The 22,849-nt window shown below is 42.3% G+C and overlaps 1 protein-coding gene across 1 annotated transcript in view; it reads left to right on the forward strand.

The window, feature by feature from the left end:
* Positions 1 to 22,849, forward strand: part of TMTC1 (transmembrane and tetratricopeptide repeat containing 1) — a 144,606-nt gene that overhangs the window by 111,419 nt on the left and 10,338 nt on the right. Inside the window, exons 12-14 of the mRNA XM_017804603.1 lie at positions 10,156 to 10,299; positions 17,186 to 17,294; positions 22,113 to 22,215. Of these exons, the coding sequence (XP_017660092.1) occupies positions 10,156 to 10,299; positions 17,186 to 17,294; positions 22,113 to 22,215 (356 nt within the window). The remainder of the gene's footprint in view (positions 1 to 10,155; positions 10,300 to 17,185; positions 17,295 to 22,112; positions 22,216 to 22,849) is intronic.

A 22,849-nucleotide genomic window follows, 5' to 3' on the forward strand; every position in this document is an offset into this window, starting at 1 on the left:
ACTTTAGAAATAAAGCCCTGATGCTGTAAGGGCGACTCAGGTTTCTTTCTAAGCTTTCCCACATACCTTCCTGCTGGGTTTTTATATATCTTAAATCAACAGTATCTGAGATTGTTTAAATTCAGTTAAATTGCACTCTCCATGCAGTAAAAAAAACTGTGTTCTTACAGCCCTTTATGTGTGTGTGTCTGTGTGTGTGCCTTGAAAATGCCTCTCAGCATGGACTGCAGGTGGCCTTGGATACCATCTGTGATTTATTTCTGGGAAGAATTAAAATACCAGCACCATTTGTTAGCCTGTTTTTACAGTGAATAAAAAAATGTGCAGCGCTGCTTTACTGTGACTGCCAGGGCTGCATTTGCTCCTGAAACTGTGAGTGCCCTTCTGACACTTAATGTTACTTAGGTCAGGCCCTTGGAGCAAGCCCTCTGGTTAGGCATTTGATGAAACATCTTCATGGAGACCTCACGTAATACCCTGTGTTAGTGGATGTTACAGGTTCGAGACAGATCACGTCCAAGCGGTCGGAAGCATCTTTGTGTGGTTTTCTTCTGAATCGCGCTTTGACAGTAGGCTTAAGGGGTAATTGGTGCTCTTGTGTAGGTGTATGGTGGCTGTCCTGAAGCTGGACAGAATTGTTGAATAATTTAATGGTAATTGATGGCTGAAAAGGCTGCCTGATAATTTGAATCAGAGGCTTAATGGCCTTTACAACATATTGCGTGGGGCGATGGCCAAATTACTTCAGCCGGCGTAATTTGTTATTGAACCTGTTTTCTATAAAAGTGCTAATCCCTGACTGTTTTGGGGTGTGCTCTACCTCTAAGTTTTTCTGCTTTTTAGTGATCAAATAACAATCAGTCCAGACACAGGCTTTTATTTACTCAAAAACTGAACTGGTATAAGTACAACCATGAGCCCTGACGCAGAGGCAGTACGTGTGCGTGTAACTGCTTTGACGGCGATGGAAGATGGATGTGCCTGCTGAGATGGACACATGTTTATAACTCAGCCCTGGGCACCTGTAGGTACAGGTAGGGTCCATTCCTACACTGTGAGGTCTGTTGTGGGTACAGGTCCTTTTACACTGCCCTTCAGGGACTTGCTGGCTTTTCAAGCATATCTTCTTAGAGAAAAGCCTTCATCAGCTATGAGAATGATGGCTCTATAGCCTTCCTTGGCCACTGCGTTATGGCTCTGCCTGCTTACATATTGGGAACTGATACAAAAAATCTGGGGAATGGAGAATGCTTCCCTAATGAAAAGCTGTTTTCTTATTAGGACAAGGCATCTATTTTTATTTTTATGTGGGCTATGCAGAGCTGTATTTTGCGCATGTTCAAGTCTTACCTTCCACTTTCGGCTAATGATAACTTCAAATCCAAGGATTAGTTACTCATTCCCACAGCCATTCCTTTTTTCTTAGCCTGATTTCCTTGTCTTTATTAAAACTTTGCTCGAAAAATGACCAGATAGCACTGATTATTGTTATGCTACATCATGAGAGATGATTTCTCTGGTCCTTACGAAGGCTTAGCTGAAAAGTTGGTTCCCAACGCATCACTGTCAAGGATAACCTTGAGACTTCCTGTGAAGGCTTCACAGAAGTGGTTGAGGCACTCTGCTTATCCCCAGACTTTCTAATGGCCCCTTTGAGGAATTTGGGCAGTGCTGGAATGGGACTGTTCTGATTTACACCGAATTCTGAGGCAACTCCCAGACATCTCGGAGACAGCCGTGATCACGGGTGGCAGAATGGGGCTGTACAACTTCCTCTGGCGCCTGTGAGCCTCAGGAGATGGCAGGTGTGATTTCACCCCCACCTGCTTAGGTGGGAGCGTGTTGTTACTTTATCCTCTTGTGTTAATGTTTGACTGAAGAACTTACAAGATGGTCTCTTGTTTGCTATGGGATCCCTCAAGAACCTGTGAGCTCTGTGGAGGCGCCTGCACTGTTCACACTGTCTGTAAGTCAGGCGTGTTGTGAATTATTAGTCCTTAGTTGGACTTGAGTGGTTTCTGGGATTTTCAGGACTTATGTGGATCCTGCATAAATTCTTTACAAGAAGAATTTTCTCTCTGCATAAATGCAAGAGAGTAGCAAACAGCCCAGTTTGATAACCTCATGTTGCCTTGACACTGCAGGTAACATGTGAGTTTAGCATGAAAGGTTTTATTTACTTATATTCAAGTGTGACATTGTTTGACTTAAAATCCTCTTTTTCTCCTCAACTCTATCTCTTAGGCTTCTATCCCTGCCCAAGTTTGAAAATTTAATGAAAATTCGTAAATTGTAATATTGTTTAAGGTGCTACGTATTGGTTATTTAATTTGCATGCTTCTGAATATTGTTGTGGGTTGTTTTTTTTTTCTCTTAACGGACATCAAGCTCAAAGAATTCACGAGGCTTTTGTCAATTTACAAATTAAACCTATTCAGCTTCTCTGTTTTTTATTTGAATTTCTGTCCTGGAGAGGTTTCCCTTGATATCAGGGTACAGCATGGCTGCCATTCCCTGTACTCTGTCCTTCAGCCTTGGAGGCTCACCATGGTGGAAGGGTTTGCAGGGCACCTGTGGGCTGCTGTTCCTGCCAGCTGGGCTGCTGGGCAGGGGGAGAAGCCATACAGCCAGGACCTTTCTTCCTTCCACTGATATCTGGCTGCGATTCAGCACTTGCTATTTACACCAAATTGCCCTCTGGAGATCCCAGGTTAGATCAAGATCCTGCTGTGCCAGCCACTGACTCTAGCTGGAGATTGTCATCGCCACAGAGCGCTTGGGCTGTGAGGAGAGGCAATTGTACAGGGCAGGGAGGTTTTATTGTTGTCACTTGGGTGACAGGATATGGAGCTCCTGAGAGACAGAGTTGTCCTAGGCCACAGGGAAAACGTGGCAGAGATGAGCACCGTTTCTCGGTATCCACATTGCAGGTACTCAGTGCCATAATGTGGGTGACTTCTGTCTGCAGGAAGGTAGAAGACATTTGAGATGGGCTGGGATACCCAAAGCATCGGTGTTGGACCCCCTCACACAAACCCTTCGGCAGCAGCCGGGGAAAGATACCCTGTGTGGGTGTCTCTGAAAGACTTGTAGACACTGTTTGATCAGGCATGCTGACTTCTTGAGCAGGACCTCCATCGGGGCCTGAGCTGGCCCACATAACAGCTATGAGGACCCTAATAGGGCACACAGAACTCCTCAAGGATGCTCTGACAGCCCCCAGCACCAGACTGGGATGTGATCACTCCCTGTCTTATTCCTAGCCTTGTGTCAGGCCCTGAGCTGGATCACCTCACAGCTGAGTGTGTGGAAATGGGTGTGATGTAATGCCCTACTCCGGGCTGTGCTGTGTGCAGCCAGGAGTCTGACTGCTTTGTCACGCTTCCACTGAAGAAGATTATGCCTGAGGCTTTCAAAGGAACCTAAAAGCATTAGATCTCTCACTTGCCTGACTTTCAACAGGATTTCCAGGTGCCTTTTTTTTAAATACAAAAAATCCCAGCCTGCCACAAACCATCTGCCAAGATGAAGGGTGTTACCTTTTAGGAAATATTGATGCAACTACTGAAACTCATCAAGAGAAAACCAGATGCTGCTTGATATTGCAGGATCACCTCTCCCTCTATAAAAGGAATTCAAAGGTTGCAAATTGAAGATCTTTTTGAGAAAGGCATAGGATCTGCCTCCATGACCTACACATGTCCACATTGTGTAGAGCAGCTCTTGGAACAAGGTACCACAGTATCACGAGGCCATGACCCAAGTTGTTGCTGGTGCAGGATTGCATCCCTGGTGGGGATCCGACTGGTCTCGGAATTACATCAAATCAAGTTTTAATTCAACCTGACATAGAGCTTTATTGAGAATTATATAAATACATGAAAATGAGTGTGATGTAATATTGAAATTGGAAAATTGGCTTGAAATAGTATACTGGAGTAAATATAAAATGGGCAGTATTAAAACTTGGCACAGATAGAAACATTATTCATGTAACATTCTTACTTTTGTTGGCAAAACTATGCCAATAATTACAGTATGTGTTGGAATGGGGCAAAACGTGCCTTAAAAACAAGTTGCCATGCTGCCAGCAAGTAATTGGGTTTGGGTAATTAAGGCCTGACTCCAAGTGCTTAATCTGGCTGAAGCCAGCCTTGTGGATGCTGAATGTTGCAGTAGGGATGCATGGGCACAGGGAGAGGCAAAGAGTGTGTATCAGGGAGGTGTCCTGGATACCTGGACTGGTGAGAGGAGGTCTGTCCCAGGGCTCTTCAGCCTGTCCTCTCTTGACACAGGGAGGTAACACAACCTGTTTTGTCAGGGCAGTGCAGAGGGGTAATCTATCAGAGCTGCTTGCAGTCCCTGCAAGTGGTAAGTTTAAACGCATTATTTAATCAAAAGATACATTTAAAAAAACGGGCACACTGGATGTCCCCAGCTGAATCAGTTGCTGATTTTAATTTCTAGGAGTCCCTTTGAATATTATGCAAGATAATGCGGGCAGGTTTTTTCTTTCCGCTGCTGCTGCCGTGGCGTGGCCATGAGGTTAATGATGGCTGTTGTTGTTTACAATTTTTATAATGGCTTTAAGAACTCATATTTGAAGTCACTGGGAATGTGCTTTCTACAAGTTTATCATCAGCACTTGGAGGGTGGTGAGGGGCTGGGCACTGGGCTGAGGTATGAGGGAGAGCCACCCTCACGCATGACATCTTGGGGCCATCCCACCTCTGGGAAGCTGGGCTGGTTTCAATAACCTCTCTTATCATGCAGTGGCTGCAGGGGGCTGCCCAGACCCCTGAAAAATGTTATTACAGCCTTTTGCGTGCTGTCTGTGGTAGTTTCCCAGACTAATTGCATGTTAGTCTGGCCCCATCCCCTGCTGCTCACTGCCCACACAGAGATGACTGGGCAGGAACCACGGAGCGCTCTTAAGAGCAAGTGGGGAGTTGTCAGGCTAATGCCTTTCTCCCCCTGAATACCTCTGGCACCAGACCAAGGGCCTTTTAAAGGCAGGACCACAAGCAGAGCTTGCCAGTTGTTTAAGTGGTCTCTCTCGATCTGAATTAAAAGAATTAAAATTCTTGGTGGGTTATACGTTGCAGTCATGACAACAAATTCCCTCCCTTTCTCTTCTTTCTGGAATTGGCTTGTGGTTCAGATATGGTGCCAAACAAAGTCCCTCACATTTTTTTTTAAAAAACTAATGTTTCAGGTAGTAGAGGCATTACATTAAAAAGCAGAATAAATGGTCATCCGAATTTTGGTGACTGTATATGTTTTATACCTGTTATCTTCTTGTGAAACTGGAATTCTCTTGACTGTGCAAGTCTAAGTCTTTTGTTCAGTGGTATTAGAGGCAATTTTGGTAGCCTAAAAGAAGAGGAGGTAATTACTAACAGGAGTTTTTGTGCAGTGCATACCTGTAATAGTTAAAGGGAAAGCTGCTGAAATTTATTCTGACAATTGCAGATACAGCACTGGAGGAGTCATTTGAATTATTCATTCTGCAACAAGGAAACATCCCACTTGTCTTCTCTTTAGAAATGAAATCTCAGCCTGATTTAAAATATACTTTTATGGGTTACTTTCCTTTAATTTAAAGTAATTTTGCCATTTCAAGACTTCTGTTATAATTATCCTTGAATGTAGATTTTTAAAGAAAATTATTCTGATTTCTAAAAAAAAGGATAAACTGATTTTTTTACATGAACTGCTACTTGTAGAGTAAGTTTAATGAAATTCAGCTTGCTTTCATAAATAATGCAGTACTTGCATTTGATTAGGTGAAGCCTAGAGGAATTTCTGCCTAATCAGATGCATAGCAAAAAGGATATTGCCTGCAGACTGTTACCATTATCAATGGTGGTGGTGAGGAAAATACAGCTCCATGTGTGTCCAGATAGAAGGCTTTGTTTCTCGGGAGAAGTGCAAGACAAGCTATATATGTTCTAACAACTGATTCCTTGCACCTCAGATTGTCCTGACAGTTTGTAAAACAAAGTCTGGATTCTGACTGTATCATTATTATGGTATGAAGGAACTCCAGGTTAAATGGAGACCTCCGTGTCCCGGCAATGTGTTTCTAACCCTTTTAAGAAATAAATACATGTGGGGAATGTTTGCATTAGAGAGCTCATGATCAAAATAATCAAAGTAGATATCAGGAATCATTGAGAGCAATTCCAAAAGCCTCGAAAATCAGCACAAACCTCCTGATAACTTAAAAATAAGAAAAGTGCATATGCCTCCATCCCTTACAGCAACAGACCACAAACAGCAAAAAGCAAACAGGTTTGCAAATGGTGTATCTGCAAGTTTTCAGAAACATTTTGATAGTTCTTGAGTAAATGTTGCTTTAATTAGTACCTCGTGGTCAAGCTTTATGCTTTTCTTTAAATCCAGCCACAAGACTTTGTTCTGCTCTGGTTTTATTCCCAGGGAGCTGTTATTGACAGCAGTGGGTGTGCCTGAACAGAGGGTAGTTTGAATGGGGCCATTAGTCCTTTATTCAATATCCTCATTAAGAAATAAAATAATAGTCTGGTCCCCATTCTCTAGCCCTGAGGCCAACTGGCATAAACTGACCTGGAAGTATTCAGTCAGTGTTTATATCCTCTGAGAGACAGTGGGCAAGTCCAGGATGGCTTTTGGGTCCCAACCCTGATGTGGGCTTAGGGCTGGACAGCTCCTGGGACAGAACTATTTGCGGGTGGTGTGAAACTGCTAGGGATCATTTCAACAGTATAAACTGAAAGAGGGCAGGTTTAGATTAGATATTAGGAAGAAATTCTTTACTGTGAAGGTGGTGAGGCACTGGAACAGGTTGCTCATAGAAGCTGTGGATGCCCCATTCCTGGAAGCATTCAAGGTCAGGTTGGATGGGGCTTTGAACAACCTGGTCTAACAGAAGGTGTCCCTACCCATAGTGGATAAGGGTTGGAATAGACGGTCTTTAAAGTCCCTTATATCCCAAACCATTCTGTGATTCAATGATTTTGTAACAGCATGGATGGTCATGGGCTCAGACTCTGACTCTGGCTACTTTACCAGAGGTGATGCTCTCTTAGGACCTTTCATCTGAACTCAGTTGACTGGCAGCTTGCTCTACCACTATAATAAAGTAATATTCCCAATAAAATATTTGGACAGGAAAAAAAAAGAACTGAACCCTAATGGCAAACCCCAACACCACTGCCTTACCTCGCTGTGTTCAGATTTTTCTCTTAATGTTTGTTCAGATATGTAAAATTGCAAATGTCTTAAGTTCTTCAGGCCAGATAATAAGCAGATTTAAGCTGACAATTTGTGCTAGCTGAGGTTCTGGGTTTTCAGTTGTATTTCTTGGAAAGGGCAATGAGATGTAATGAATAAATGTAAAACACAAGAAATAAAGCCCAGGATACATAGGAAACGTGTTTGCATCCTGTGATTTGCTGGTGAGAGGTTTTAGCACTGAACTCAGAAGTGTATTTATGGAGCTGCTGGTCAGGACTGTGCAATTTAAAGGTGAAATCAGTTCTCTTTTTTAATCTTGAGTTTTCATTTCGCTCCAAATTGGTGCAAGCAAATCTCCTGAGCCTAAAATGCCATGGGAGCACTAAAGGCCAAGAACAGAATTAATTTCTGAAAGTTTGAGAGCAAAACCATCGAGTTTAGGGCTGTAAAATGTTAAATCTGTTTCTGACTTTCCGAAGGATTGTCAGAAATACTTTTACCCACTCATAAGGCGAGTAACTTCATGTCAGATATTAGAGCTGTTTTATGTGTGAGTACTGACAGTAGTAGTGCACAGCTTTTATCATAGCCAACTGTTAAAAAAGCCTCAAAAATGTAACTCCCAGACCTTTTTCTGGGTCCAAAATGATGTTAAAAAATCCACGGAAAAGTAGGAAACAAAACTGAGCCCTTGGTCACTTGCTGTAAGACATTCTTTGCTCAAGATTCTGGTCAAGGTGTCACACAGAGCTGCCTCCCAATTGCTAAAGTGCAAGCAAGCTTGATCCTTTCCTTTCTTCCCCTGCTGTTGCTATGGAAAGCATTTTTCCCAGCCTGCTTCAGCTGGGGAGACTTAGCCTTGATGACCAGTGGATTTTAGGGCCAAGGTTAAGACTCAACACTACACCTTCATCACTGTCTTGTCTTTTGCTGCTGCTTCTCCAAGTGGAGGAAGCCTCACACCCCCAAATGCATCAGGCCCACTGGGTAGCTCCAGTGCTGGAAAGTGATGCTATTTCTGTGTCAACTGCAGCCTCACCACAGATTTCCTACTCTTTGCTACTCTGTGACAAGAACAGTCAGGGATTTCTTTAATAGTCACTCGAGCAGCAAATGCAGGTAGTGTGGGTGAATGGGGACACTGGGCAATGCACTCAAAGGCTTGCACCAGGAGAACTGGTTATTTCTGAGACGGGATGCTCATCTGTATGGGAAGGATGTTGACAGTCTGCAGTCATTAGTTACTATGAGTAGTGATCACTATGTTTGTCTTTTGTTACTGTAACAGGCCAAGTTATAAAAAACAGATGTGGCTGCATCCCTGAAGGATCTCTCCTCAAATATGTGGCTTTGCAGTCCTTGTCTGCTAGGCTTGGTGCTGTGTGGAAAAAGAACTTTGTGCTCTTTTCTTACTTAATTGTAGGAAGCATCCTGGGTTTGTTACTGGTGCATGTCCATTTCTCCCACAGTTCCCTCGAATGTTCCCAGCTTCACCCCCAAATAAGACCTTGCCAAAATCACTTATGTGCTGTGCAGTGAAAATGTGACTGATACAAATGTTGCAGCAGTGTAAAAAATGCTAAATTATTCATGGTACTTAAGCACGGAAAATCCCAGGGCTGACCTGACATAGCGAAAAACTCCAGGCAAAAAAAATCCCTCACCGTGGAAAGTCTGGGATTGAAAACAGTTGCAAACTTTAGAGTCAGGCTATATTATGGAGTCTTAATCCCATCTTCCTTTAAATGCCCCTCCTCATGCTGTACCTTGTGCTATCATAGCCGACTACTTTTAATGTCATTATCCACATCACTTTCCCATGAACAGGGACCAAAGGCAAGAAACATCAGATAACTTGTCCTCATCTGAAATAGAAAGTCTGCAGTGGCAACAGGATTTGTGACTGGGGTCTTCTTGAACTCAAGACTTGACCACCTTAACCTGCTTCCTCCCTATCACAAATGAAATGAACATCTGGAGGAGTTCTGTGGGATTTCACACCAGAGCATCAGACCTCTCCCAGCTTCCCAGGGATCTTTGTGGGCTATCGTCAGAAATTCATTTCTTTATTATAATGAGCCTTAGTTTTCACCTATCTATCATACAAAGGGTCCAGAATACTTAAATCTTGCCCTGGATCACTTTCACCACTGGAGTTTTCCGATGAAAGGCCAATATTAATGTAGGAGCACAACTGTGAGAATTTAGGCTGCTGAATGGACCATGATGTGCTGCTTAATTCATGGAGCATTTTAACAGAGATGCATTGGGCCCAATATGTAATCTTCAACTGAAACAGGCAGATGTAAAGATCAACAGGTCAAATAAAAGGAGAACTGTACTGAACCAAATGCTACAAGAGGCTTAGAGAATTCATACTGTTAAGCAGTCTTTTTCCAGATTCTTTTACCATTTTGCTTGGTCTTGAAAGCATTGTTCAAGAGCTGATTTCAGGTTTCCTTTTGCACTTTATTATCACTTTTATTGTGGAAAAATGATTTAAAAAACCCCAGCAAATCAATTTAAAGAGTCATGTTGGCTTCTGTATATGTCATAACATATTTCCATTGGAAACATTTTTTGACAAAGCAGTTCTTGCTTGTTTGAAAAACATTTTGAATGAAAGCATTCAGGCTGCTTTAGTGACTTTGCCTTTTACTTAGAGGGTAAAATAAGCTTTCAAAGCTGCTCAGTGTTCCCTTTTGCCCTGGAGATATATAGGAACTGTAGGAGAAGATCTGATTTGCAATCTCTTTGGGAGTTGAAAAGGTTGCTCAGGATCCCATCCGACCTGCAGCAAATGAAGGGAAAACCGGGTTTTCTAGCAGACATCCTTCCCTTTACTGAGTGCCAAACAGCAGTGGTGGGAGCATTAGTGAGCTTGACTTTATTTGTCTATTAATGAGCATCTGTAACTTGATATTTCATTTTTCCTAGACTGTACCCTCGTCACGCAAGTGCTCTCAACAACTTGGGGACGTTGACCAAAGATGTGGTGGAGGCAAAGGACTACTACAGACGGGCCCTTCAGTTAAACCCTCAGCACAATCGAGCTCTCTTCAATCTTGGCAACCTACTCAAGTAAGTTGACTGCAGAACTGGCACCAAGAAAATTCGCATTCCCTTTACACACATCACCAAAGTAGTTTTTGCTGCCAACTCATGAAGGAATGGTGGTATTTCTTATTGATGTCCAGGAGTGCCAGCACATAGGTGAGGCTTAGTCTGGATATCCTTATGCTGTCTGCCACATCCCTTCAGGTGCTGTTCACAAGCATCTTTCAATTGTAGGGAATTCACTTTTTCCAAATCAGGCATCAAAAATCAGTTACCTAAACCCAAATAGTCACCTGAGATTCCCATCTTTGTCGAGATGTGTAAGCCTTTCCAGTGGAGGAAGTTATATTGTTCAAAGACAGGCATCAGATGCAGAGATAATAAATAACACAGATCCAACAAATCCCTCTCTGCAAGTTCCCACTTCTCCTCATTAGCTACGTGGAAGGTTGTTTAGGCATAAGCACCGAACACTGAGATGCTCAGAGCAGCAGAAAGTTCATTCTATTGCACAGCATGTCTGGATTTGAGGGGGAAGCTGGTTTGTATCCCTGCACGATTACTCTGCTGAGCAAGAAAACAAGTTAATCAGAGGAGTATTTCAGTTGTTATTATTTAGAGTGTCAGCCATTAGCAAGGAGAACAGCAAACAACCATAATCATGCAAATTCATTTGACTAACCATATCTAAAGACTGAACTTAGATCAGTACAAGAAGCCAGTGTGATAAAATCTGCTAAGGGTTCAATGAAAAAAAGTAAAATATCTCTATTTAGCAGCAGCAAAAACGTCCTTGTTTTTGTGAGGATGTAGTATTATTTGCTGACAGAACTGCAGAAACTACAGCTGTAAAAATACATTTTTGCTGATATAAACTGCCCTTATTTTGCTGATAATAGATCTCTAGTAGATCTTTTAGAGCAGACTGGGCTTTGTGCTGGTTAAACCATGACAGGCTTTAGTGTTGGACTGGTTTTAAAGTGACACTGTGTTATTAAAACTTACTTGATCTTTCTGGTTCTAAAATGTTGCTTTGACTGTGAGTTTTTATAAAGGATATTAAGTGGGTTGCTGAAGTTCTGCCTGGTGTATTCAATAGTGGAGAAATTATCAGAATAATATTAAAAGTAAACAATCTTAAATAGAAAATAGGAAAGTGTTTTACTGGAAATAGAAGGAAGGAAAATAATAGAGTCCTATGACAAGAGAAATGAAAGGTCTTTGTATTATTCATCAGATTTGGTTGATTGAAATTAATCTTAGGTGGCAATAGTGTTTAAAAATACATGTTGTCCTTTTAATCCATCATGTTTGCCTTAGTTATTATTCTCTGTTATGTTTTTTTAATATAAAATATTAATACAAAAGAATGTAAGACAGAAGAAGCACCAGAACATCCCATGTCAGTTATGCTTAAATCTGGACTGCCAGTGGGCTCTTATGACCCAGCAGATGGGTAAAAGCTGGATTTGTTGCACTGGAAAAGCACAAAGGAGGCATGTGGGAAAAATCTCTTAGAACTGCTGTTTGTCTTCTGTGCAAAATGTCATTTGTTTTTCCCAATGTGATAGTTAAGATATTTTGTGTCCCGTTGGATTGTATGTGCTCTGCATCCTTCTGTGGTGCCATATTTTGCAGTATGTTAAATGTGTGTGATGCTTATGCTAAACTTGTCCAAAGAATGTGTTAAGGTTCCACCTACCCTATTCCCACATCCATTTGCTCCCATTTTCTAAACTTTCTTTAGGCTTCCAGTGTCCAGTGCATCTGGACAAAGCAATAAAATTAATTATTGTGGAAACTGGGTGCTCTCATCTCCCTATTCAGCTTTAAAAATCCTGCAGAAAATAGGTAGAGTTCACGGTGGAGGGATTAGCACATACATAAAGCAGATACTGCGTGGGCAGATCCCATGTGATTGTCTCCCCTAAAATGCTAGCCCACATCTCTTTGCCAGCACCTTTCCTAGATCATCCATCAGCTTGGCAGAGAGCATCAGCCATGCTGGAGCATGAAGTGACTTGTGAGATGACCAGACAGGTATGAGGCAGAGATTTCAAGTTCCTCCTTCCTACAACTTTGTCTTTACTCATGTTTTCTACCTTGGTCTCCAAATTATCCTTTCATATATATATATGTATATATATATATATGGCAAGCAGCATTCTGCAGACACTAAATGCTAGTATAATGTAGGTAATAAATGAAATAAAATGAAAATCTGCAGAATATTACAGACAGATATTACTTGCTGGCTGTGTTATGAGACATTATGAAGAGTGTTTTGATTTTTAAACATGTGTCAGAGAGAAGATAAATAATCAAGCCATAAAAGCATTTTCTACCCTCTTTGCAGAGGCTTCAGTCCATGGTACAGCTCAGGAAGAGCCAGAGCTTCAACACTTAAGGCATGTCCAGTAACAGCACTGCTTGTGCTGGGGCATGTAATGAAACTTCTGGCATGGGGAATTCCCACTTGAATTCTGCTGAGATTCTTATACCCACTCCTGCTCATAAGGTGGAAATCTGATGGCAGATATCAGATTTCATCTCCTCTGGAGTACCAAGAAAGGTGAACTCCAGGGTTTTGGAAGGATGGGTATGTTATTTCCATGTGGGAATCTGCCTTTCATTGTTCCATGTAAATAAGCCATTTAAGTATCCATTGCTTGTGCTTTAAACTTAAGGCAAAAACTGTTTTGATGACAACAGGGTGGAATTTTTAAGTTCTTTTCTGTGGAAGTCCTAGATGATAAAGGATGCTTCCATTTTCTGTTTGCACATAATGAAGACAGCTATGTGCCAGAAGATGAATGTTCTCAGGAAGCATTGCAGGGTAGTGGCTGAATAAGCCTCTGGTTTTGTTTACATATCCTAAAATAAAGTTGTATGTCATCGTTTTCTTGCCTTATATAAATATTAGAGAGTAGATAATTCAACAGTGCCAACAGATTTCTTACTTAAAATAGACCCAAAAGATGGACTATCTAAAAGTCAGAAATCTCTTTGCTTGCATGGTCTGTGATCAGTGACATAGAGCAGCCTGATGCTTTCTTGTGTTTTGAATATTTAACTCCCCTATATAAATTCAGTTTTGTTGGGATACAGATAAATATCATTCAAAATACCTCACAAACTTATAGCCTGTGGATTATTCTGTAAAGGGACAAGAAATAAAATATCATGAACATTTGAAGTAAATATTTATCTCAGCTTTCTGTTGCAGGAAGAATGGACAAGAACTTATTGGCAGTACTGTATCAATCCATTACCTCGAGCACTGCAATATTCAGTACACTATTTCTTATGAATAAAGGCCTCAGAACTCTTACGTGCTTTGAGAGCGTTATGGCTTCATTTTCAAGGGGAAAGTGAAATGCCTAGAAACAATCTCCACTGAATCTTGAGTTTACCCAAAGGACTGATTCTGTTTGAACGTAGAGTAACACACAACTTGTCCTGAGTGTTTGCTGTTGTGATCTAGTCCAAGTTTAGCAAACCCATCTATTCTGAGAAAGGAGGACTGTGTGCCCTCTCTGATACAGGCTTCTGGATGTGTGTGAATGTGCTGATACAGATCTGTGTAACTGTCTGAAGATGCTGAAAAACATCAGACAGATATTATGTGTATTGAGATTTAAGGTATTTTAGCTAGTGAATGTTCCCTCCTTTCATTCAGAGAAGCAAACCAAGTGATAATGTTCAGTGATACTGCATCTGGCTTTCTGGATGGTCTCTGGTTAGCATAGTCTGTGTGGCATGAAGTACTGTAGTTCTCTGTTTACATACACATTGTAGCTTGTTGTTAAAAAAACCCACAAACTCTGGCAGTGAAATTCACAATAGATTAAAAAATAACATATTGGAACAGCTCTTTGAAGATCATTTGGAGATCAAGCCAACTGCTCAGAGCAAGTCTGATTGGATGAGGTTGCTCAGGGCTGCATCCAGCTGAATCTTGAACACTTCCAAGGACAGAGATGCCACAATCCCTCCATGTAACCTGTTCTACTGTTTGACCATCCCTGGGGTGAAAAATATTTTTCCTTCTCTCTAATCAGAATGTCCCATGTTCCTACTCGTGTCTTTTGCCTCTTGTCCTGTCACTGTGTACCTCTGAGAAGAGTTTGTCTCTGGCTTTTCTGTGTTGTTTGACCAGGGAGTTGCCAGCAGCACTGAAGTCATCCCGACCCTTCTCTTTTCTTCTCTGGGCTGCACAGACATGGCTTGCTCAGCCTGTCCTCAACGCAATGGGTGCTCTAGCTCTGACCTTCTTTACTGGCCCTCTGATTGGCTTTCTCCAGTAACTCCATGCCTTTCTTGCAGCTCTGGACAGATGTTGCTTCAGATGTCGTCCCACAAGTATCATGTAAAGTGGAAGAATCACTTCCCTGGACCCACTCTTGGCTTTGTTTGCCATACAGAGTATGTTGCTGGCCCATAGTCAACTTGTTTTCCAACAGGACCCCATGGGCAGGGATACCTTCCACTAGACCAGGTTGCTCAGGATCCCATCCAACATGGCCTTGAACATTTCCAGGGATGGGGCATCCTCAGCTTCTCTGAGAAACCTAATCCAGTGCCTCACCACCCTCACAGTAAGGAATTTCTTTCTAACATCCAATCTAAACCTACTGTCTTTCAGTTTAAAGCCATTCCCCTTGTCCTGTCACTACATTCCGTCGTAAAAATTTGTCAGAACAGTTGTGGGACCTTTGTTGAGTTCTGTCTTTCTGGTTTTAATACAGTCTAACTAACTGCACAAAAAACCCCAAATTTTGAAAGTTACAAAGTCCTCTAGAGCTGCTAACTCTTGTTGTTCTCCAGTGCTAATAGCCCTGTGTGTCATCAGACTTTGGCAGGATGGTTGAACCTGGTGCTTCTCCAACTGTGGAACACTTGCAAAAATATAGAAGAGATGGTCCTAATGGAAAGAGCTGTTCCTTGCTCTCAGCTTGATCATGCTCATTGTAGAGGGGAGGCTGGGAGCTTGAGTAGAAGAGATCTCGTTTATAAGGTGCAAATTTCACTCTCGGAGAGTGCCTTTTATAAGGCAAGGTAATTGAGGTAAAAATTGGATTAAGTGATCACAGTTGAATTTGTTCTTCTCTCTGTCATAGTGAAGGTATACATTACTTAGGTACTCCTACTCCAGATCCCCAGTTTATGATAAATTAGCGTATTGGACTGTTCTCCAATGCTTTGTGCTCTCCCAAATTGCAGGAGATTTATATAAGCAATGGCCTTGATCCTGCGAAGTGTTGGCCTTGATCCAGGAAAGCACTTCAACTAGTAATTAATTTTCAACTTGCATACATAAAAGTTAAGTGCATGTTTAAGTGCTTGGCCAGAGCACTTGGTATTTTGCAGGCCTAAGCCCTCTGAGAAACTACTAGATCTGCTTTTTTTAATGTAATTCAGTCTGTCACATAAAAAGATGCCATAATCTTTCCCTCTTTACCCCCACTTTAGGGAGACAAACATTGTTCTTGGATCAAATGGAGAAAAAAAAGAGGCCATTTGGAAAAAAAAGAGTAATTAAGAGGGCTGCCCCGTGTTCAGAGTGCATGCTTGTGGTTAATGGGAACTTCTACTGCTGCTGAGTGGATCACTTAATCCTTTTATTTCTGTAGCTGGCATTTCCTAAGTTTTTTTGCCAAACATCAATACCTTTATAAAACAGTCATCTGTTTTTGATTTATAAAAATGTGTCATGAAACTCCAGCCAAGGGATCCAAAAGTTTTATAAATTGACAAGCTAGCTAGTCTTTAATTAGTGTAGGAGAAAAGTGGTTCTTTATTTGTTTTTGCTTCATTCGTGTAATTTATGGAACACCACTGGAAGAAGAAAAAGACTAGCACAACTGGTTTTACTTAGCTTAATTCACAAGCAAAATATTCTTCCAGTTACACAACTAGAAAGAGAAAATATCTGCAAAGCCACATATGTTATCAGCTGAAATTTGCACCTTATAAACAAGATCTGGTTACTTGACCATGTCCCTCAGATGAAATCTAAGGCCAAAGCAGCAAGGTGTTCACGTATTTTCTGTTTCCCCTGAGCCTTCTGTTTCTTTTTGTAAGCCCTGCTATTCATATTTTTTGTAGACCCTGCACAAGGAAAATGTTGTTTCAGTCCAGCTAAACATCCTTAGATGTTTGTTCAGGAAACCTTCTCATTTATCAAAGGAGAGAAATACAGTCATACCGAAGAAGTTGTAGCTCAAATAAATAAACATCCCAAGATTTTTGTTAGGGAAATTGTTTCCATTTTCCATGGCAATAAAAGCAGAGCAGTGCTGGGAAAAAAACAGGCTCATCAGTGTCTCTCAACTATCTCTGTTCAAAATCCTTAGGATCTGAAAAGCAGACTCCTCTAGCCTAATGATTGACTTGCTAAGGAATTATTTAGAGATCCCAGGCAGATTTAACTTAGAGATATTTTAATTTCAAAGTTTTAATTTAACAAAGTCATAAATGGATCTATAACAGTACTTATTGTCTAGGAATATGCAGAGACTCTGCAGGGTTTCTTTAAAGGAAGTGAAGTGTTGTGGCGTCTCCAACCTACTGATGTGAGAGCAGAGTTTTTGAGAGCAAATGTCCTGTTTCCAGGTCATAGTACCTCCATCCTCTTGGCACCCTCCCTTCAGATGCTTATATACATTGATTCATTAAAGCCCATATCCTCCCAGCTCTTGAGAATAACACACGGAAACAGCAATGAGCTGAGGACATGCTGGGTATGCACACTGAGGAGAGGAGACACGAGTGAATCATTTAGTCTTTGCTGAAAAGGTCAAGTCGGGGACTTCCATGTCTCTTTAAAGTAGTTATTCAGTGGGATAACCTAAACGTGTGCTTACAGGAATATTCCTTTCTGGTTTTTTCCTCCTTCTCTGTCCTGCAGGTCCCAAGGGAAGAAGGAGGAAGCTGTAATCTTACTGCGGGACTCCATTAAATATGGCCCCGAGTTTGCAGATGCTTACTCAAGCTTGGCCTCACTGCTGGCTGAACAGGTAACAGGCATCACTTGAGCTCTCATGCCTTCTGTGCATGTGTATGCACTGCTGCCACAGCCACAGCACCTCCTGCACATCCCAGTGGAGCACCCTTGCCTTGCACACATGTGGTGGCAGGAGTGGGTCCATGGCTCTCTGCAGAGAGCTCCCAGGCTGCTTCACAGATGGCTTTTTCAGGATGGGAGGCAACTCATTCACAGTGAGTAATTACACCCACACGGTGTGGCTCTGAATTAAATCACTGCTGAAGTTGTGAGTAAATCCCCTCTCTGCAGCTCCTGGTGTCTATGGGCAAAGTCCATTGCACCTTGGATGTTGTGACAGCAGGATAAGGAAGCACTTCCCCCTCAGACACACACACCTCCATAGATAACCTTGAGACTGCATAATAAATCACTCAAAAGCTGGGAAATGTCAGAAACTAGTTGGCCTCTGCAGCCTGAATTCTGCCCCTTGCATGCACCCATTGGGGTACAGCCCTTAATTACCATGGTAGGTGACCACACGTAGGGAGTGGGAAGGCTCACTGGCTTTACGTTGCTCTTAATGAGCAATTTTATTTAACCTCATTGTTCATGTGCCTCCAGGCCTTATTTACTGTGCATGGCCCAGACTGAGCTCTGGAGGCGGGATTACTCATTTCCTTTCGGGCTTGTTCTCCATGCTCATTACTCGGGCTCTCCCTACTCTCTGTGGTTAGGTAATTTATTTCTTCAACATCCCTGTGAGGTGAAATATTGTCCCCATAGAGGAAAAGAGAAGTTGAGGCACAAAATCCTTGAGTTCAGAAGAAGCCAGGAAGCATGGGTGCCCATGTTGAGACCACCAAGCCCTACAGCAGCAGATGAGGGATGCTGTGCTTTGGGCATTGCACCCATGGACTGTGGCCACAACCAGTGGGCAACAAGGGCAGATGACAAGGTCCCCCTAACTGCACAGCTCCAGCACACCTCTGCAGAACCTTTTGGAAATGATTTTTTTCTCCTTCAATTTTCAGATCTAACTGTTCCACAGCATGGTGTGCTAAAGCTTTCTTAAAAGGTTGCCAAATGTAAATACAGACAATGCAAAACAGTATCATCTTTTGCTGTTTTCCATTGATCTGGTTAGTGAAATCTTCTCTCTGTAAGGGAAGTGTATAAATTTCAGTGGAGGTCTTGTTCTGGTTTAGCCTTCTTTAATGATGTGGACTCTCTGCAAAACTCACCTATGATATATGTGGATTACTGAAAGATATTATGTTTTATTTTCCCTTTTAAGTGAATTCCAAATATTATCAGTATTACCTGCATGGATCTAGAAATATAGTCTATGAATTGAAAGACGAGCCTTTTTGAATGGGAACCGTGTTTTGAATAAGCCTATCAATGAAGAGTCTCCTGCAAGGAAAGGAAACGAGTCCTCTGCAGTAATACCTGGTTTTAATATTAATTGAAATTATTAATTAGAACCATCGATTGTAAGGTCAGCAGAGCAATAAAACCATTATAGAGTCCTGAGACCTTCTGCCCAAAGCAAGTGCCATTAGTAAGTCCAGCAATTATTCGTCTCTCTTATGTATAGGTTGTTCATCCTCTTGTGACTTGAGTAAGTGGTAGGGAAAAAAGATAGTAAAATTTCCTCAGCAAACAGCATTTTTCTGCAGGCTTTTAACACCTTTTAAGCCACAGCAAATGACTGTGCACCTCCTGCCTTGCTCACCCATCCTAGTGACCACAGTAGGTTCTGCCCTACAAATGCATGCTGCTGCCTGTGGCTGTGAGCTGCAGAATCTTACTCTCTAGGGGTACAGGCAGAAGTTTTGGCATCTTCAGCCCAAAAGAGCTGAAGGAGCCCATTTTTCAGTTTTGGGTTTTCCTCTTTGCGCAAGCAATAGTCTTGAAAATGGCTAAAAGTTACAAACCTGGGTTTTTTGTCTACTTGGGGCCCAGAGCCTGTCTCACAGCTGTAGGGGTTTCTGTGAAATAGTGCCAGGATTGCCTTGACTGGTCCCACACAGCACATTCCCCATCTTAAAGGAGATGAATCTGAAATAGGGCTTTATGGTTTGTTTCCTTCTACACCTGTAAAGAATGCTGCAAAGAGGAATGTCTCGTGTGCCAGAGAATTAACCTGTAACTTGGTGTAATTGCCCTCTGCTCTCCTTGGTAACAGATTCTGAAGGCAGAGCTGACATGGAAGAACAACTGCTGGATTGTATAAAAGAGTTTGGCTTGTTTGTGCCTTTTATAAATGCTTGCTCTTCTGACTGCTCTTTCTGCTGGGAATCGTAACTCAGTTGCAACATATTGTGGTTTTCCTTATTTTCCATGATCACTGCAATGGTACTGATAACAGAAATCAAACATTTTTGCTGGTTGTTTTTACAACATTCCTGTGACACTGGTTCTTCAGGATTTACTCTGATGCACTTGAACAGCACCTTAGTCCCAGCTCTTGCAGTTTCATTCACCATTTTGTGCTACTTGGTGACTCTTTTCAGGTCCTGGTTTCAACTGATTTTCTGTGTGTATTTCTTAGAAAAAGAAACTTTTTAACCCGGAGAGCCTACTCAGTCATAACCAGACTGAAAAACTGAGCTATATGAAAACCAGACTTAAAACCCTGGAGCTCAACTGAAAGATTCTCATATGCATAATTTTTTTAATATCATAAAAATCTCATACATTTTATAAGCCAATCTTCTGAATTTTGTGAGGTTGATGAATGTTTCATGAAGGTCTGGGAGTGGAATTATTAAGTGTTAATGAGAATCAAGCCTTGATGAACTTAGAGCAATTCTCCTAAGAAGAGGAGAAGTTGTAAGGGGGGAAAGCTCTGGCACAAGAAGCTGGTTCCATCCTTCCCACTTTCTGACTGTGCTTAATGCAAACAATTTGTGAGAGAAATCATCCCAGACTGGGCACTGAGCCCGAGGCGTGCAGGGTCAGGATGTGAGGTGCCAAAAAAGCAATGCAACCGTGCTGAAAGTGCTAAAAGTGCTCAGTATTGGTGAATGTGAATGTTTTGACGTGGAACACTGCTAATCCAGTTTAACACAGCCCTTCCTTGCGGGTTTATGATTGGTAAATAAAATGAACAAACCAACATGCGTGCACCCAAAGCTTCATTCCTTGGCTGAAAATTAAAATCAGAGGAAAAGAAACTAATACATAATTTATGGAAAATATGCTAAAGAAATTGCTCTTCATTTTAGTCAATTCTGACGATCATTACACTTCTCCTGACTCTGCAGGACAATGTTGTCAAAGTCATGTCAGTATATCCAAAATGTCCAAACTTTAGCACTTTTTAAAAACATTATTCTGTGTTTTATTGCATACTATCTTTTTTACTGGCTGACCTTTATCATGTAAATGTGAAAGGACTTAGCTGTGGCAAACTGTGTGATTCTGTGATCAAGTCATACTCTTCCTATATTCTTCCAATTAATTCCAGCTCTCCAGTTCTGAAACAGGAGGTGAGAAAAGAGTCCTCACATTAAGCAGCTATAGAGCCAAAAGCTCCTGTCAGGTACACCCTTTAAATTCAGAGAAAGCCCAGGAGGCTCCGCTATTTGCAGGTCTTGAGGAGAGTCTATAGCTGGGAATAGACCAACCTCATATTTCAGTGTGGATTCAGGTCCTGAGCAGGAATTCTGCACTGGGAGCTCCAGGCCCTCCTCAGCAGAGACCCAGTTGGCTGATTTTACTTGGGAGCAGTGTCGGGAGGCTGTGGAGTTTGTTGCTGTAGGGCTGTGCTGCTCCGCAGAAGGGGAAGAATTGAAAAAAGCATCTTTGGTGCTGGAGGCTTGCCTGCCACCCCTCTGCACTGTGCTTGTCTCTGCTGTTCACAGCCTCCTTCCATAAATACACCTGACAGCAAAGCTCTGAGGGTAGGGGGAAAGGCAGACTGCAGTAACCCGTTTTAGAGAGCATGCAGGCGGTGGGCACGCACTGTCTGACTAGAGGGAAATGGAGACCTTATTAAGTTGCTATTTGATCCAAACAAGACTCTCTGTTTTTGTTTCAGGACTGGGCTACCTGTAGCTCAGGCTAGACAGAGCCCAGCCAGTGGGATGCTTTCTGTAGATGGGGTGTTCCCAAAGAAAGACGTGTATTTTCTAGAAACGCTCAGCACCAACAAACCTCCTTGAAATCTGTGCAAAATGTAAAGGCTCAGTGCATGTGGGAATCAGCAAGGTGGCATGTGTCATCAATCCCACTGAACTACACCTCAGACATTGACAAGGCTTCATTTTAATCTGAATCTGTCAGATTTTCCTCACTCTTTCATTGCCCTCCACCCTTCTCCATCTTCCTTTATTCCCCTGTACTTGCTCCCTACCCCCCAGCTATCACCCCCCCCCCAAGCTTTCATTCCTTGTGTCTTCCCCACTGCTTAGAGAATGAACAGCAGAGCTCCTGAGGGGAAAAGTTAGCCAGTGAGATGCTCATTAAACAAATAAATCAAAAGACATCACCTCCCAGATGACAGATATTCCTCAAAAGAACAAACACAATCCCTGGCTCTGTGTTTTTCCTGGCCGGGTGTATGCCCAGCTGGGAGGGGCTCACTGATGTTGCACAGGAGCCACCTTTTCACAAGTAGCTACAATTGCAGAGGTAGGGGGGAAAGCTGTCTGCATTGCTCTGGGGTACCAGACAGCAGCTATATCACACCCATGCCGCAGGGTAAAATTTTGCCCTCCTAGAAGGTGGGTTGGGCTGGTGGCCCGAGCTCCCCATGCAGTGAGGGAGTTGTGACAGACTGCAGGTGTGCAGCAAATGGTGCAGACAGCCTTTCTGCCATGGCTAAGAAATCTTCTCTTTTAAGGAACGGCTTAAGGAAGCAGAGGAGGTCTATAAGGCTGGCATAGAGAATTGTCCAGAGAGCTCCGATCTGCATAACAACTACGGGGTTTTCTTGGTTGATACAGGTAAGTGAGAAGGAGCAAGGGATTTTCCCCTCTCTGCCTTCTTTGCTTTGATTTATTATATTCAGCAGTACACATCTAAAAGGGTGTCAAAAGCTTCCAAGTAATGGATGTGCCTCCACAGTAGCTTGGAAATAAGTATCCCTGTGCTGCTGAGATGGCACAGCATAATGAAATTTGTAATCAGAGTAGGCACTGTGTGGCAGTGGCATCCAGCCTGGCTGTCTCCTTTGGTGTTTCTCACCATCTTTGCACAGGCACTTGTCCTCTTCAGTGAGAGCTGGGCAGCACCCTGACAATACTGCCATTTCTCCAGGAAGGCATGGCCACATCAAACCAAATCACAGGCACACAAATGGATCATGACAGTCTTTGGGGCACGTGCAGCCCTACTTGGTGACGAAGGAGCTCTTTGACTGTAAGGGTTGAATGTCATCGCTATAAAAATGAACATGGCTTTTAAACAACAATCATCTGTGAAAACAAAACCTTATATACTGTGGGGTGAACTGATTTTTCAAGAGCTCTGTAATGGCATCCTTTATTTTCTGGGCTCCTGGTTCCCATCCAACTTCCTTGGCACTTTATGGCATTCACGTAACACCAACAAAAATGTCACTGTACTTGCCACCTTTTA

The sequence above is a fragment of the Lepidothrix coronata genome, unplaced genomic scaffold (genome assembly GCF_001604755.1).
Source record: "Lepidothrix coronata isolate B3197 unplaced genomic scaffold, Lepidothrix_coronata-1.0 Scaffold10, whole genome shotgun sequence".
In the NCBI taxonomy this organism is placed as follows: domain Eukaryota; kingdom Metazoa; phylum Chordata; class Aves; order Passeriformes; family Pipridae; genus Lepidothrix; species Lepidothrix coronata.